Source organism: Urocitellus parryii, chromosome 11 (genome assembly GCF_045843805.1).
Source record: "Urocitellus parryii isolate mUroPar1 chromosome 11, mUroPar1.hap1, whole genome shotgun sequence".
Classification (NCBI taxonomy): domain Eukaryota; kingdom Metazoa; phylum Chordata; class Mammalia; order Rodentia; family Sciuridae; genus Urocitellus; species Urocitellus parryii.
The window spans coordinates 5,452,467-5,464,801 of NC_135541.1; the positions used below are offsets into that span (position 1 = coordinate 5,452,467).

General features: G+C 36.5%; 1 protein-coding gene across 7 annotated transcripts in view; it reads left to right on the plus strand.

Annotated features, from left to right (window-relative positions):
- The window catches only part of Kif1b (kinesin family member 1B), a 144,400-nt gene that overhangs the window by 15,399 nt on the left and 116,666 nt on the right, over positions 1-12,335 (plus strand). For all 7 annotated transcript variants that reach the window (XM_026397924.2, XM_026397926.2, XM_026397927.2 and 4 more), the window contains exon 2: positions 4,537-4,716. In XM_026397924.2, coding sequence (XP_026253709.2) covers positions 4,611-4,716 — 106 coding nt within the window. In that variant the 5' untranslated portion in view covers positions 4,537-4,610. The remainder of the gene's footprint in view (positions 1-4,536; positions 4,717-12,335) is intronic.

Genomic DNA, 12,335 nt, shown 5'->3' on the forward strand with positions numbered 1-12,335 from the left:
TTGGAGGAGAGATAGTTTACTGATAAGATAACTAGATAGAGGAATCAAGCAGTCTCCTGAAAACATGAATTGTATAAGGACTTTGATACTGGAAATGTTAGTGTTTTGGTTCATAGTTACAAATGCGTACTACCTTATACCTTATATCAGAAGCACAGTAAAAAGAGGATTTAGCCTGGGCTGTCTTGTTTGTTAAGTCAGAAGTATTCAACACTCCAGTGGGCCCTGGGTAGAACACATATACACATACATAAATTAATTTAAATACCTATAGTATTTAATAACTGTCGGCTCTTTGGCAACCTTGCTTTTTCTATTCCTGATTATTTTTTAAATTTTTTTGATACTGAGGATTGATCCTAGGGTGCTTTACTACTGAACCATGTTGCCAGCCCTTTGTTTTTTTGTTTTGAGACAGGGCCTCCCTCACTAAATGGCTTAGGACCTCGCTAAATTGCTGAGGCTGGCCTTGAACTTGGAATGCTCCTACCTCAGCCTCCTGAGCAGCTGGGATTATAGGCGTGCACCACTGCATCTGGCTTTTCTATTCCTGATTGTTTTTTAAAATTAGTTTCTATAGATTTTCTTGACTGAAAAAAATATTTGCATATGGTTGATAATGCAAGCTTCTTTTATAACACTTCCTCCCCAATTATGCTGTTTATTGGATTAAACAGGGCAACTTGGTCTGTAGATTTTTCCCACATTTTGAATTTGGCTGATTGTATCTTTGGCATCTCATCTGAATTGCCTCTTTGCTCCCTATATATCTGGTGACCTGATAGTTAGATCTAAGACTTCATTCTGTTACAACTTCATTTTTTATTTTATGTATATTTTATATTTTGCTAGTTTTCAGAATATTGAGATTTTTCTTTATTATTTTTTTCTTTATTTTATTCACTTACTTATATGTGGTGCTGAGACTCAAACCCAGTGTCTCATACATGCTAGGCAAGTGCTCTACCACTGATTCACAATCCCAGCCCTGTTACAGTTTCTTTCTAAGGGAATGGGGCAAGGAGGGAGTGGGGCAAGAATACTTTCTAGGTGGTGCTGTGTATTTCTGTGTATTCCATCAAGAGGGACTATATGGCCTTGGTGTCCTACTTCTAGTGGTTTGAGACTGATCAACTGAGTGGGACATGGTGGTGCATGTCTTGTAATTCCAGCTATTCAGGAGATTGAGTCAGAAGGATTGCAAGTTTGAGATCAGTCTGGGAAAATCAGAGAGACACTGTCTCAATTTTTTTTTTTTAAGAAAGAGAGAGAGAATTTTTTTTTTAATATTTATTTTTTAGTTTTTGGCGGACACAACATCTTTGTTTGTATGTGGTGCTGAGGATCGAACCCGGGCCGTACACATGCCAGGCAAGCGCGCTACCGCTTGAGCCACATCCCCAGCCTGAGATTTTCCTTTATTATTTTTTTCCTTTGGTGGTTCAAAGGGTCAAACCCAGGACCTCATGCATGCTAGGCATACCCCATACCCCAGTCGATAATTTGAGATTTTCTAAAGTGTCATTATAAACTCATAACTTCATGTATTTGATGTTTTCTAATCCATTTGCAGTTTCTTCTTCTTCTTTTTTTAATTTTAATTATCCGGTTTGGTCGGTGAGAGCTCCTTTAGGCTGACACCCCTGTCCTTTGGATATGATCCATTCATCTTTGATAGGATTTTGCTCTTGGGCACACAAAATGTTCTAGGATTTCCTTGAAATTTCTTGCCAGACTTGAAATTTTCAAGGAGTGCAAGTTCAAGGAGATTTTTTAAGAAATAAAATTTTCACCTTAAGAAGCCATTAAAAATACAGGTGTAGTGGTGCATGCCTCTAATTCCAGTGGCTTGAAAGGCTGAGGCAGGAGGATAACAAGTTCAAAGCCAGCCTTAGCAACTTAGAGAGACCCTTTCTCAAAATTAAAAATTAAAAAATGGGCTGAAAATGTGGCTCATTGGTTAAGTCCTACTGGGTTCAATCTGTGGTACCAAAAATAAAAGGAATAGTGCAAGATAGAATGCAGTTATGTAAAACGATAGCAGTGTCTCACAGTGTGTTCCAGTGTTTGAAGTGAGGAACCATTGATTGATTCCTGGAATGTTTGGGTAAGGTATTTTGGAAGAGATGAGATTGGGTGAGAGAGAGAGAGAAAAAAAAAAAAAAGAGAGAGAAAAACCTGTATGCCCATTGTTGGGCAGAAATAGGAGGTGTTTGTGGGATAGTGAAGAAGCTTGGCTAGAGTATTTTGACTTTGGTCTTGATCTTGGAAGCACAGGGGAATATGAGAATGTTCTCACAATTGAGAGCGACAGGGAAAGTCATACTTTAGAAAGGTTGATCTTCTAACATGGTTTAGCAGTAGTTTAAAGCAGTGGTTTTTGTGTAGGGATCTACAACATAATCTTTGAAAGAAAAAACAAAGCAAAAACCCTAATGTCAGGATCCTATCTTTAAAGTGTTGTATTAGATAAGCGACTTGTATTAGATTTGCTTCCAGAGACAATTTGTGTTTACTTTTATAAATAGATTAAGCAGTAGCATCTTTTTAAATCTAGTTTTTCCCCTTTTAATTAGTGGAGGGGGGAGTCTAGGCTCATTTGCTTTTCAAAAGACTGCTGTGTGATTTTGTTTTGTGTAACTCTGTTTGATTCTATTGAGTCAAAGACTAAAATTCAAAGAAGAGTTCATCCGTTTCAAGTATTCTAGGCATGTGTTAGTGAGCCCATGGATTAGGGGAAGGCAATGAGGAGAAGAGGTAGGGGGGACCAGAACAATGCAAATTTCTGTCTGAAAAGTTTTCCTATGGTTTGTCATGAATAATGTCAATACTAATACAAGGATTCTAAGAGAAGAAAACAAAGATGACCCCAGAACTTAAATAATGGGGCCTGGGAGAATGATGTTAGCAGAAATGGGAAGATTGAAAAATCATTAGTTTGGGAAAGAAGATATGGACATGATGAAAGTTGAGATGATGGTTATATATTAAAGGGAACTCTAGGAGGTTGAAATGTGTTTGATGTCATGCTTTATCAGAATGCATCATCTTTTTGGCATGGTACTTAACTGGTGAATACAAGATATGCTATATCAATTGGAGGGTATAATAATTCCCAAAGTTTTCATTTGATAAATGCAATCACAAAAATATTTGATATATTAAATAAAGTACTATTAGTTCCATATAAAGTGAAATGAAAAACAGATTGGAAAAAACATTGCAACATATATATATAAAAATATTAGTATTAAAAATATTGTGCTCATTTAAAGCAAAACCAAAAATCAGCAAATAGGCAAAGACTCAAACAGATGATTCCCACAGCTCGGTAATCCAGTTCATTAATTTATTTGTTCAACAGACACTGAGCTCTTCAAACAGGTACTGTTCTAACTGCTAGCACATAGGACAGGAGATCTCTGAATACTTTGGTATGGCCTGAGAGATGGACATTGATACTACTGCTAGGAGAATTAGTGCACTGAGGTAGAGAGTGACTTGGGGTTTTATTTTTTGCCTTTTCCTAGGGAAAACATTGGTAGTGTTGTGCCACTGAAGGTTAGTATTTCTAAACTGTTTAATTATGTGGAAAAAAATTGGTCAGATTTAAATACTGGTTGGGTTCCCTGATAATTGGACTCATAAATACTTTTCTTTTTTAACTTTTCCCTTTTCATTTTATTCATGAATATTAATAGAGTAATGAATAGAGTGTAGACTTCTTCCTGACTAGAGAGAGAGAGAGAGGTTGTTTCTTGTGGAGATTACATACTTTTTTTTTTTTCACTGAAGAGTGTTGATGTTGTTCTGTTGGGATGGGAATTATTCCTCAGAAAATATTAACATTTTTTTTTTTCTGGCTTCTTTTAGTAGTGAAATGTAGTGATTTCACTACATTCTGCCGAGAGTCCCTGGCACATCTGAAGTGTAGGACCTGAGTCTGTGGGAATCTTCTTTGCTTATTGTGTAGAGTGCTCCTGCGGGTCAAATGGGATGCATGCCAAGGAACTTCCAAGTTAATTACTACATAGGGGTAATTAAAGGAGCCAGCACAAACTTATCTCTGTCCTTTGCTGTTTAATTACACATGGTATAACCAAATGGTTCAAACTGTAATTAAAAGTATAAAATTCAATACATTGCTTTAAAGAAAGGAAATAGGGGGTTTGCAGATGGGAAGTTAGCTGTTCAAGGAACTCTTTTAACAAATAAACATTGTAAATTTTTCATTTACCTTTGAAGATTGATCCAGAAATACAGAAAGCAAGATAGATGCCTGTTTTTGTTTTTTTTTTTTTTTTTAGAGTTTTAAAAGTTTAGGGACTTTTTTTTTTAATTATGAGAAGGAGATAATAGAGTAGGAAACCAAATTTCTTTCTTCAATATTTGATAATTTACTACTAGCTATATGACTGTGGGGGAGAAAGGGAATGAGATTTCTAGAAATGAAAATAAGTAGAACTCTTAGGCTTCAGTTTGCTTATGTTTCCTTTAATTTTGACTATCTTGTATGGAACCTTTTTCTTTTTAAAGGAAACTTGAACATAACTTAAAGAAGATTTGATACTTTATTTCTGGACTGCGTATACATTACAAAGGCCATCAGAATGTCGGGAGCCTCAGTGAAGGTTGCTGTCCGTGTGAGGCCCTTCAATTCTCGAGAGACCAGCAAGGAGTCCAAGTGCATCATTCAGATGCAAGGCAACTCGACCAGTGAGTGGATATTCTTTTTTATCAGTTCTGTATCTCACCTTCTTCACCTCCCTCCCTGCCCTTCTTTCTGTGATCAGAATAAATGAACATTTGTATGTTGACACTTTGAACTTTGCCATTCTGAATGATCCATTCATTGCTTCCTCCTCTGAGATATTTGCTGCAATAGTTAAATGTGGACTGTGTATTTTGCTCTTTATAATTGGAAACCATGAATAAATGAACTGATTTAGCTATTATTAATGCCTTCTAAGTAGTTGACATCTTAATGACAGTAAAGATGTAAGCAGTGATTTTATTAAATCATGACATAAAATAGCTATGAAAGTCGAGAGAGAGAGAGAGAGAGAGAGAGAGAGAGAGAGAGGATTTTTTAATATTTATTTTTCAGTTCTCAGCGGATACAACATCTTTGTTTGTATGTGGTGCTGAGGATTGAACCCGGGCCGCATGCATGCCAGGCAAGCGTGCTATCGCTTGAGCCACATCCCCAGCCCTTCTTTCTCGATTTTAAATAGCATTTGAACTTGCCAAGATGGTCTTAAAATTTATCTTCCTAAATAGGTGTGGTAACACATGCCTGTAATCAATCTCAGCAGCTAGAGAGGCTTAGGCCAGAGGATCATGAATTCAAAGCCATCCCCATCAACTTATCAAGGATCTAAGCAACTCAGTGAGACCCTTTCTCTAAATAAAATATAAAAAAGGGCTGGGGATGTGGCTCAGTGGTTGAGTGCCCCTGAGTTTAGTCTCTGGTAACAACAAAAAAAAAAGTTTCTGAGATTGGCTTCAAACTTGCAATCCTCCTGCTTCAGCCTCCAGAGTCACTGGGTCATGGGCATATGCCACTGTGCTTGGCCTTCTTCAGTAATGTTTAAATAAGGTTAAACATATTTATTTCCGCAAACATTTATTTATAAAGAAATTTTTAAAAAGGGGGCAGGTGGGCTGGGGATATGGCTCAGTGGTAAAGCAGTCCTGAGTTTAATCCCCGCTACCAAAAAAAAAAAAAAAAAGAAAAAAGAAAGAAAGAATGTAATGTGACTTGGGTCTGTGGGCAAATTATTATTTAAAATACAGGCAGGCTCTTCTATCTTCAAATCTATAATTTTTGCAATAAAGAAGAATCATTGATCTTTCAGACAAAATTCTAAAGTAACCATTTTGACCTCATCTGTCTGCTGGTGGTCAATATTTGTTCCATAAAAGCCAGCTAGATATTGCAGCCCACATTTCAGGATAGTTAATATAGAACTTAAAGTATTTCATTGATAAATGCAGTATAACTTTTCATTTGTCTGATTGTACATGATGTAGAGTTAAATAGGTCATGTAATTATATATGTACAGGGTAATAATGTTTGATTCATTCTACTATCATTCCTACTCCAATATCCCCCCCTAATTTGACGACACCCCCCCCACCCCATTGGCTTCTGCATATCAGAGAAAACATTTGGCCTTTGGTTCTTTGGGATTGGCTTATTTTGCTTAGCATAAGGGTCTCCATTTCCATCCATTTACTGGCTAATTTCATTCTTCTTTAAGGCTGAGTAATGTTCCATTGCATGTATATACTATAGTTTTTTAATCCATTCATCTATTGAAGGGCATCTAGGTTGATTCCATAATCTGACTATTGTGAATTGAGCTGCTATAAACATTGATGTGGCTGTGTCACTGTAGTATGCTGATTGGAAGTCCTGTGGGTATAAACCTAGGAGTGGGATGACTGGATCAAGTGATGGTTCCATTCCAAGTTTCATACTGGTTTTTAAATAAAGATTCAAGTCTTGGGTGCGGTGGTGTGTACTTATAGTCCCAGCTACTCAGGAAGCTGATGCAGGAGGATTGCTTGTGTCCAGGAGTTCAAGGCCAGGCTGGGCAACATAGCAAGACCCTATCTCAGAAAAAGAAAGAAAGAAAGAGAAAAAGAAAAGATTCAAAAATAGTAGTCTAGCCAGGTATGGTGACACATTGCCATCCTTTTTTGTTTTTTATTTTGAGACAAGGTCTTGCTAAGGGCCTTGGTAAGTTTCTGAGCCTGGCCTTGAAGCTGTGATCCTCCTGCCTCAGCCTCCCAAGTCACTGGGATTACAAGCATGTGTCTCCTGCCTCTCAATATTGTTACATTGGGGACTCAAGCTTCAGTCAGAGTTTTGGTGAAGAGAAACCATCTTTAAACTCTTGTAAAGTTTTTCTGTAGAGAAATAAATGTGGGTCTGCTTGTTTTCTGATTTTGCTAATATGGATTAAAACTCACTAAAATGGACCTGGGATGTAGCTTGCCTAGCATGCATGAAATTCTGGATTTAATCCCCAGTACTGGGAGAAAAAAAGAAACCTCACTAAGAGATTATGATTATGATTATATTTTTGGTACTGGGGATTGAGCCCAGGGTTTCAAGTATGCAAGGCAAGTACTCCATGATTGACCCACATCCCCAGCCCTAAGAGATTGTTGATGGCTAATCAAGAAGGAGTTAGGTCTCATATCTAGGCTAGGCAACTCACTATTTGACTTTATTATTTTAATTGTATTAAAAATGAAGTCAGGGGCTGGGGATGTGGCTCAAGCGGTAGCATGCTCGCCTGGCATGCGTGCAGCCCGGGTTCGATCCTCAGCACCACATACAAACAAAGATGTTGTGTCTGCTGAAATCGAAAAAGTAAATATTGAAATTCTCTCTCTCTCTCTCTCTCTCTCTCTCTCTAAAAAAAAAAAAAAAATGAAGTCAGTTTAGAGGATAAAGTAAAATCATCCAAATGTGATATTCAGTCTGGAAGAATTTCAGATGTTTTAATTTGTGTCGAAAGCAAATTGAAGAAGGAAATAAGATTTTTAGTTGAATAGGTCCATAAAATTTTAGAATTGGTTGGGATATAAATTCTACTCACCCATTTTGGTTTATCTCCCACAAAAATCTCCAGAATTATTAAAAATATTGATATATCTTTTTTTTAAAGAGAGAGAGAGAGAATTTTTTAATATTTATTTTTTAGTTTTCTGCAGACACAACATCTTTGTATGTGGTGCTGAGGATCGAACCTGGGCTGCACGCATGTCAGGCAAGCGAGCTACCGCTTGAGCTACATCCCCAGCCCTTGCTATATCTTTTGATTAAATATTATAGATGAAATGTCTGGGTTCCCAATCTTTTAAAATTATTGCATTGTATTTATACATAATAATGGGGTTCATTTTGAACACAAAGTAAATATTCAGTTAGAGAATACTAGTATGTGAAATATACTAGTCCTATACTAGTATGTGAAAACCCATCTCTGGACCACCTCAAGCACATGCTGAACTGCTAATGATTTCTTTTAACATATATTGTTCAAAACTGGACTAATGGCTCTGCTCTGCCTTGCCCTTCCTTTCTTTCCCTTTTACCTTTTTGAGTCTGCTGTAAAATGAGTCTATAGTAGTTGGAGAGACTAATGCATCATTGGACCCTGTCCTTTTTATGGCGTCCTTAAAGTTTATGATAGGAGATACCAAGATATACACAAATAACTAATATAGAATGAAAGTGATCAAATGATAATTGCCATTAAAAAAGTGTTTTTAAAAAGTAGAAGTGTGAGTTTTGAAAAGAGTAAATGCAAGGAGTCGTTGATGAAAAATAGTGGTTAAACTGAACCTTGAGGAATGAATAGGATTTAACCTAATATACAAGTGTAGTGGATGTTTGGAATATTAATGACTAAGTGGTGGCTTTAGATGGGGAGAGTGCATGCATTCTTGCAAAAATGAGATGAAATGAGTATGCTGTAGCCATGTGTGTTAGCTTCATTAAAAGGCTGCTGTGCTGGCAAACTGGCCTGTATTGCTGCTCACAGGGATTATAGCTGATTGCACATGGAATGCAGTGGAATATTTCTGCTATCAGATCTTTTATGAAAAAGTAGAAAAGTATAAAGAGTGCTTTAGGGAGTGCAAAATCTGAAAACTGAGTAGCAGCCATTTTACTTAAGCACTTTCTGAAATATTTTCCATGGCCTAGATAAATATTACTGCCTTGACATTTTAGAGTCCTGAGTGCATACAAATGTCTTTGTTCAAGATATCATTATATTCCAAGTTTCTCCCACTTAGGAGGCATTATTTATTTATTTATTGTTAATTTTTTTTTATTAGTTTCTTAAGACATTACAATGATCTTGACATCATACATTTGATTCAAATGGGGTACGTAATCTTATTTTTTTACAGATTGCAGGATCACATTGGTTGTACAGCAGGAGGCATTTTTTTTATTGTCTAATTTGTAAAAAGGAAAATGGGGAGTTAATGATTTAACTGCTCACATTTATGAATAAGTTTTATGTGTAAATCTGGAGATAGTGAACCTTCATAAATTGAGAGAAACAGGAGGTATATATAAGCTGGTGTTTCACTTACGATGTGAGATATATACTCCATTGGGTGATTGAGTTGCAGTATTTTGTTTTATTCTCCTTTGCCCAGGGTCTTCCACTGAGCTATATCCCCTGCCTTTTTTAGTTTTTTTTTTTTTTTTTTTTTTTTAAGATAGGGGCTTACTAAATTGCCAGGACTGACCTATACTTTGGAATCCTCTTGCTTCAACCTCCTGAGTAGCTGGAATTACAGACACACTCTGCGGCAAGCCCTTTTTATTTTATTTTGAGACAGGGTCTCCCTAAGTTGCTTAGCCTGGCCTTGAACTTTCAGTCTTCCTCTTTCAGCCTCCCCAATAGCTAGGATTTAGGCCACCACACCTGGCAATCTTAGTTAATCTTGCAAATAAAGATGTTGTATACATATACCTGCTCATAGTAGGGAATAGGGCATATCATATACAAGGCATGTAAGTCCTTGCTTATAGTATGCTCATTTCAAAACCTTGTAGCCAGGTGTTTGCTCTTTTCCTTTCCAAAGTGGGGAATCTTTAATTTTTTGTATGTTTTTTCCACTTTTTAAATTGGTGAATTATAATTTTATGTAGTGATGGGATTCATTGTTACTTACAGGTACACAATGTAACAGCATAATTTGACCAATGTTATTTCCCAGTATTTTGCTCTCCTCATCCCTCCCCTGGACCCTTCCCTCTACTCTACTGATCTTTCTTCTGTTTTCAAGATATTCCCTCCATCCCCATACCTTTATTCTCCTTTTTCTTATCTAGCTTCCACCTATGAGAGAAAATATTTGACCCTTGACTTTTGGGAGTTTGGCTTATTTTGCTTAGTAGTATTCTCATGTTTTATTCATTTTCTTGCAAATGACATAATTTCATTTGACTTCTTTTTTTTAAATATTTATTTTTTTAGTTGTAGTTGGACACAATACCTTTATTTATTTATTTTTATGTGGTGCTAAGGATCGAACCCAGGGCCTCACACATGCTAGACGAGCACTCTACCTCTGAGCCACAACCCCAGCCCTTATTTGACTTCTTTATGGCTGAATTAATCTTCTTTGGGTATATGTACCACATTTTCTTTATCTGTTCATCCACTGATGAACACCTAGGCTGGTTGGTTCCACAGTTTGGCTCTTGTGAATTGTGCTGCTATAAACATGGAGTAGCATAATTGGATCACATTGGTGGTTCCATTCCTAGTCTTTTGAGGAACCTTCATACTGGAATCTTTACTTTTATAGTCAAATGTTCATTGATTAAATGATTCTCATTTACTGGAATAAAAGAAGATAAGCAACAAGAATATAAAGAGGTTTATAGGGGCTGGGGTTGTGGCTCAGAGGTACAGCACTCACCTAGCACATGTGAGGCACTAGGTTTGATCCTCAGCACCACATAAAAATGAAATAAATATATATATATTTTTAAAAAGAAGAGGTTTATAGAGAATAGGGAGAGAGTTTAGTAAACTGTATCAAAATCAGATTGGCTACCAGTGGCAGTAAACTTTTTAAGAATTCTGAAATGCAATACTTTTCTTGTGGTTAGGACTTGCAGCTATAGCAACAAGGGAGTGTGTGTGTGTGTGTGTGTGTGTGTGTGTGTGTGTGTTTGGAGATGGTGAGTAAAAATAAAGGTGCCTCTGAAATGATGCTATATTTACTCAACTGGAGTTGGTTAAAAGTAGTTAAAACAGGTCAACAAAGGGGAAAGTCTAGGACCTGGGCCTGATTATCGATGGCTTTCTTTTCCTTCAGGAATATTGACTGTAATTAATAGCACATTTCCTCTGCAGTGTCAGAGTTGGGGAAGACATGATCCTTGAGGCTACCTTTCTTTGCCAGACATGTCTGTTGGCCACTGATTTGGCTGGGGACCATTGTCACACTGATCCTTCTGCCCCCTTTCAGTTTTTAAATTACCACTTCCCTTCCCTTCCCTCATAATTCAACACATACTTTGTTATTTCTTCTACATCCAACACAGTTTTATTTAGTAGTTTATGACTTCTCATGTGGCGGATTGCTAAGTTGACATTCTGAAATGTATCTCTATATTTATAATGTTGTTTATTCTGCTTAGATAAAGTTTATGGTCTTAAAGAGGATATTAGATTGTGCCATTTGTAGATATCGGGTGTATTTTTTTTGTATACATTTAAAAACACTATTGCATTTGATTACTTAGAAATATCATAGAAAGGCATTTTGTTTGTAGTAAAAGGAAAATTGTTTTGTTATGTTATACGCGTATCTTCTAAATTTATTTGCTTCTGATCTTCGTGATTTTGGAAATGAAGATAACTTTGACATTTGTCAATAAAATGTTGATTGGTTATATGAATACAATTTAATGGCAAATTGGTGTTGAAATCATTTTTTTCTTCTTGGCATATCTTGCAGTTTTTCTCAAGTTCTTGCTGTAGAATTTGTATTTATAGCACCGCCTTGGGAGCAATTGAGGATTGCGTGTTTTGGTTGCTTCAGTGAACAAAAGAGGATTCTTTTGATTTAAGTATGGTTTTGCAGCAGTAATTGCTCTCTGTGACTTGTCATTGTTTTCTTTACATTAGGAAAATACTGGGAGTTATTGTTCAGGGAAAAGTATTATTCTGTAATTATCTTGGGTATTTATCTGTTTTCCAGCAAATTAGAATAAGTAGCATGCTTATTTCTTATTTAACAGCTCTTTAATCTGGCTATCAGGGTCCTCCTCTTCTCTGCAGTACTTCAGTCATGTCCTCTTGGACTAAGTGCTGATAAGCAGTTTTCACTTGAAAAAAGTGTCTCATAAGAAAGAGAGCAGCCTGAAGGGGAAAAGAAATAGTTCTGAGGTTGTGTTTGATATCTCTTTTACCTTCCTAAAATAAGTGTTCAGTAAATTGAATTTGCTTTACCTTTTTCTTATCATTTGCTATATATAATTTTTCTTCGAATTAGTAACAACTTCTTTCAAATATCTACTGAACAATTTTTTTTTTTTTTTTTTGCTGCTGGGGATTGAACTCAAGGGCACTTGACCACTGAGCCACATCCTTCTTTTGTGTTTTATTTAGAGAAGGGTCTCACTAAGTTGCTTAGCACCTTGCTGTTGCTGAGGCTGGCTTTGAACTCGAAACCTTCCTGTCTCAGCCTGCAGAGCCAGCTGCAGGAATTATAGGTGTGCTCCACCGTGCCTGGCTTTGAACAATATTTTTAAAAATGTTTTTAAAATAGATCAAAATGA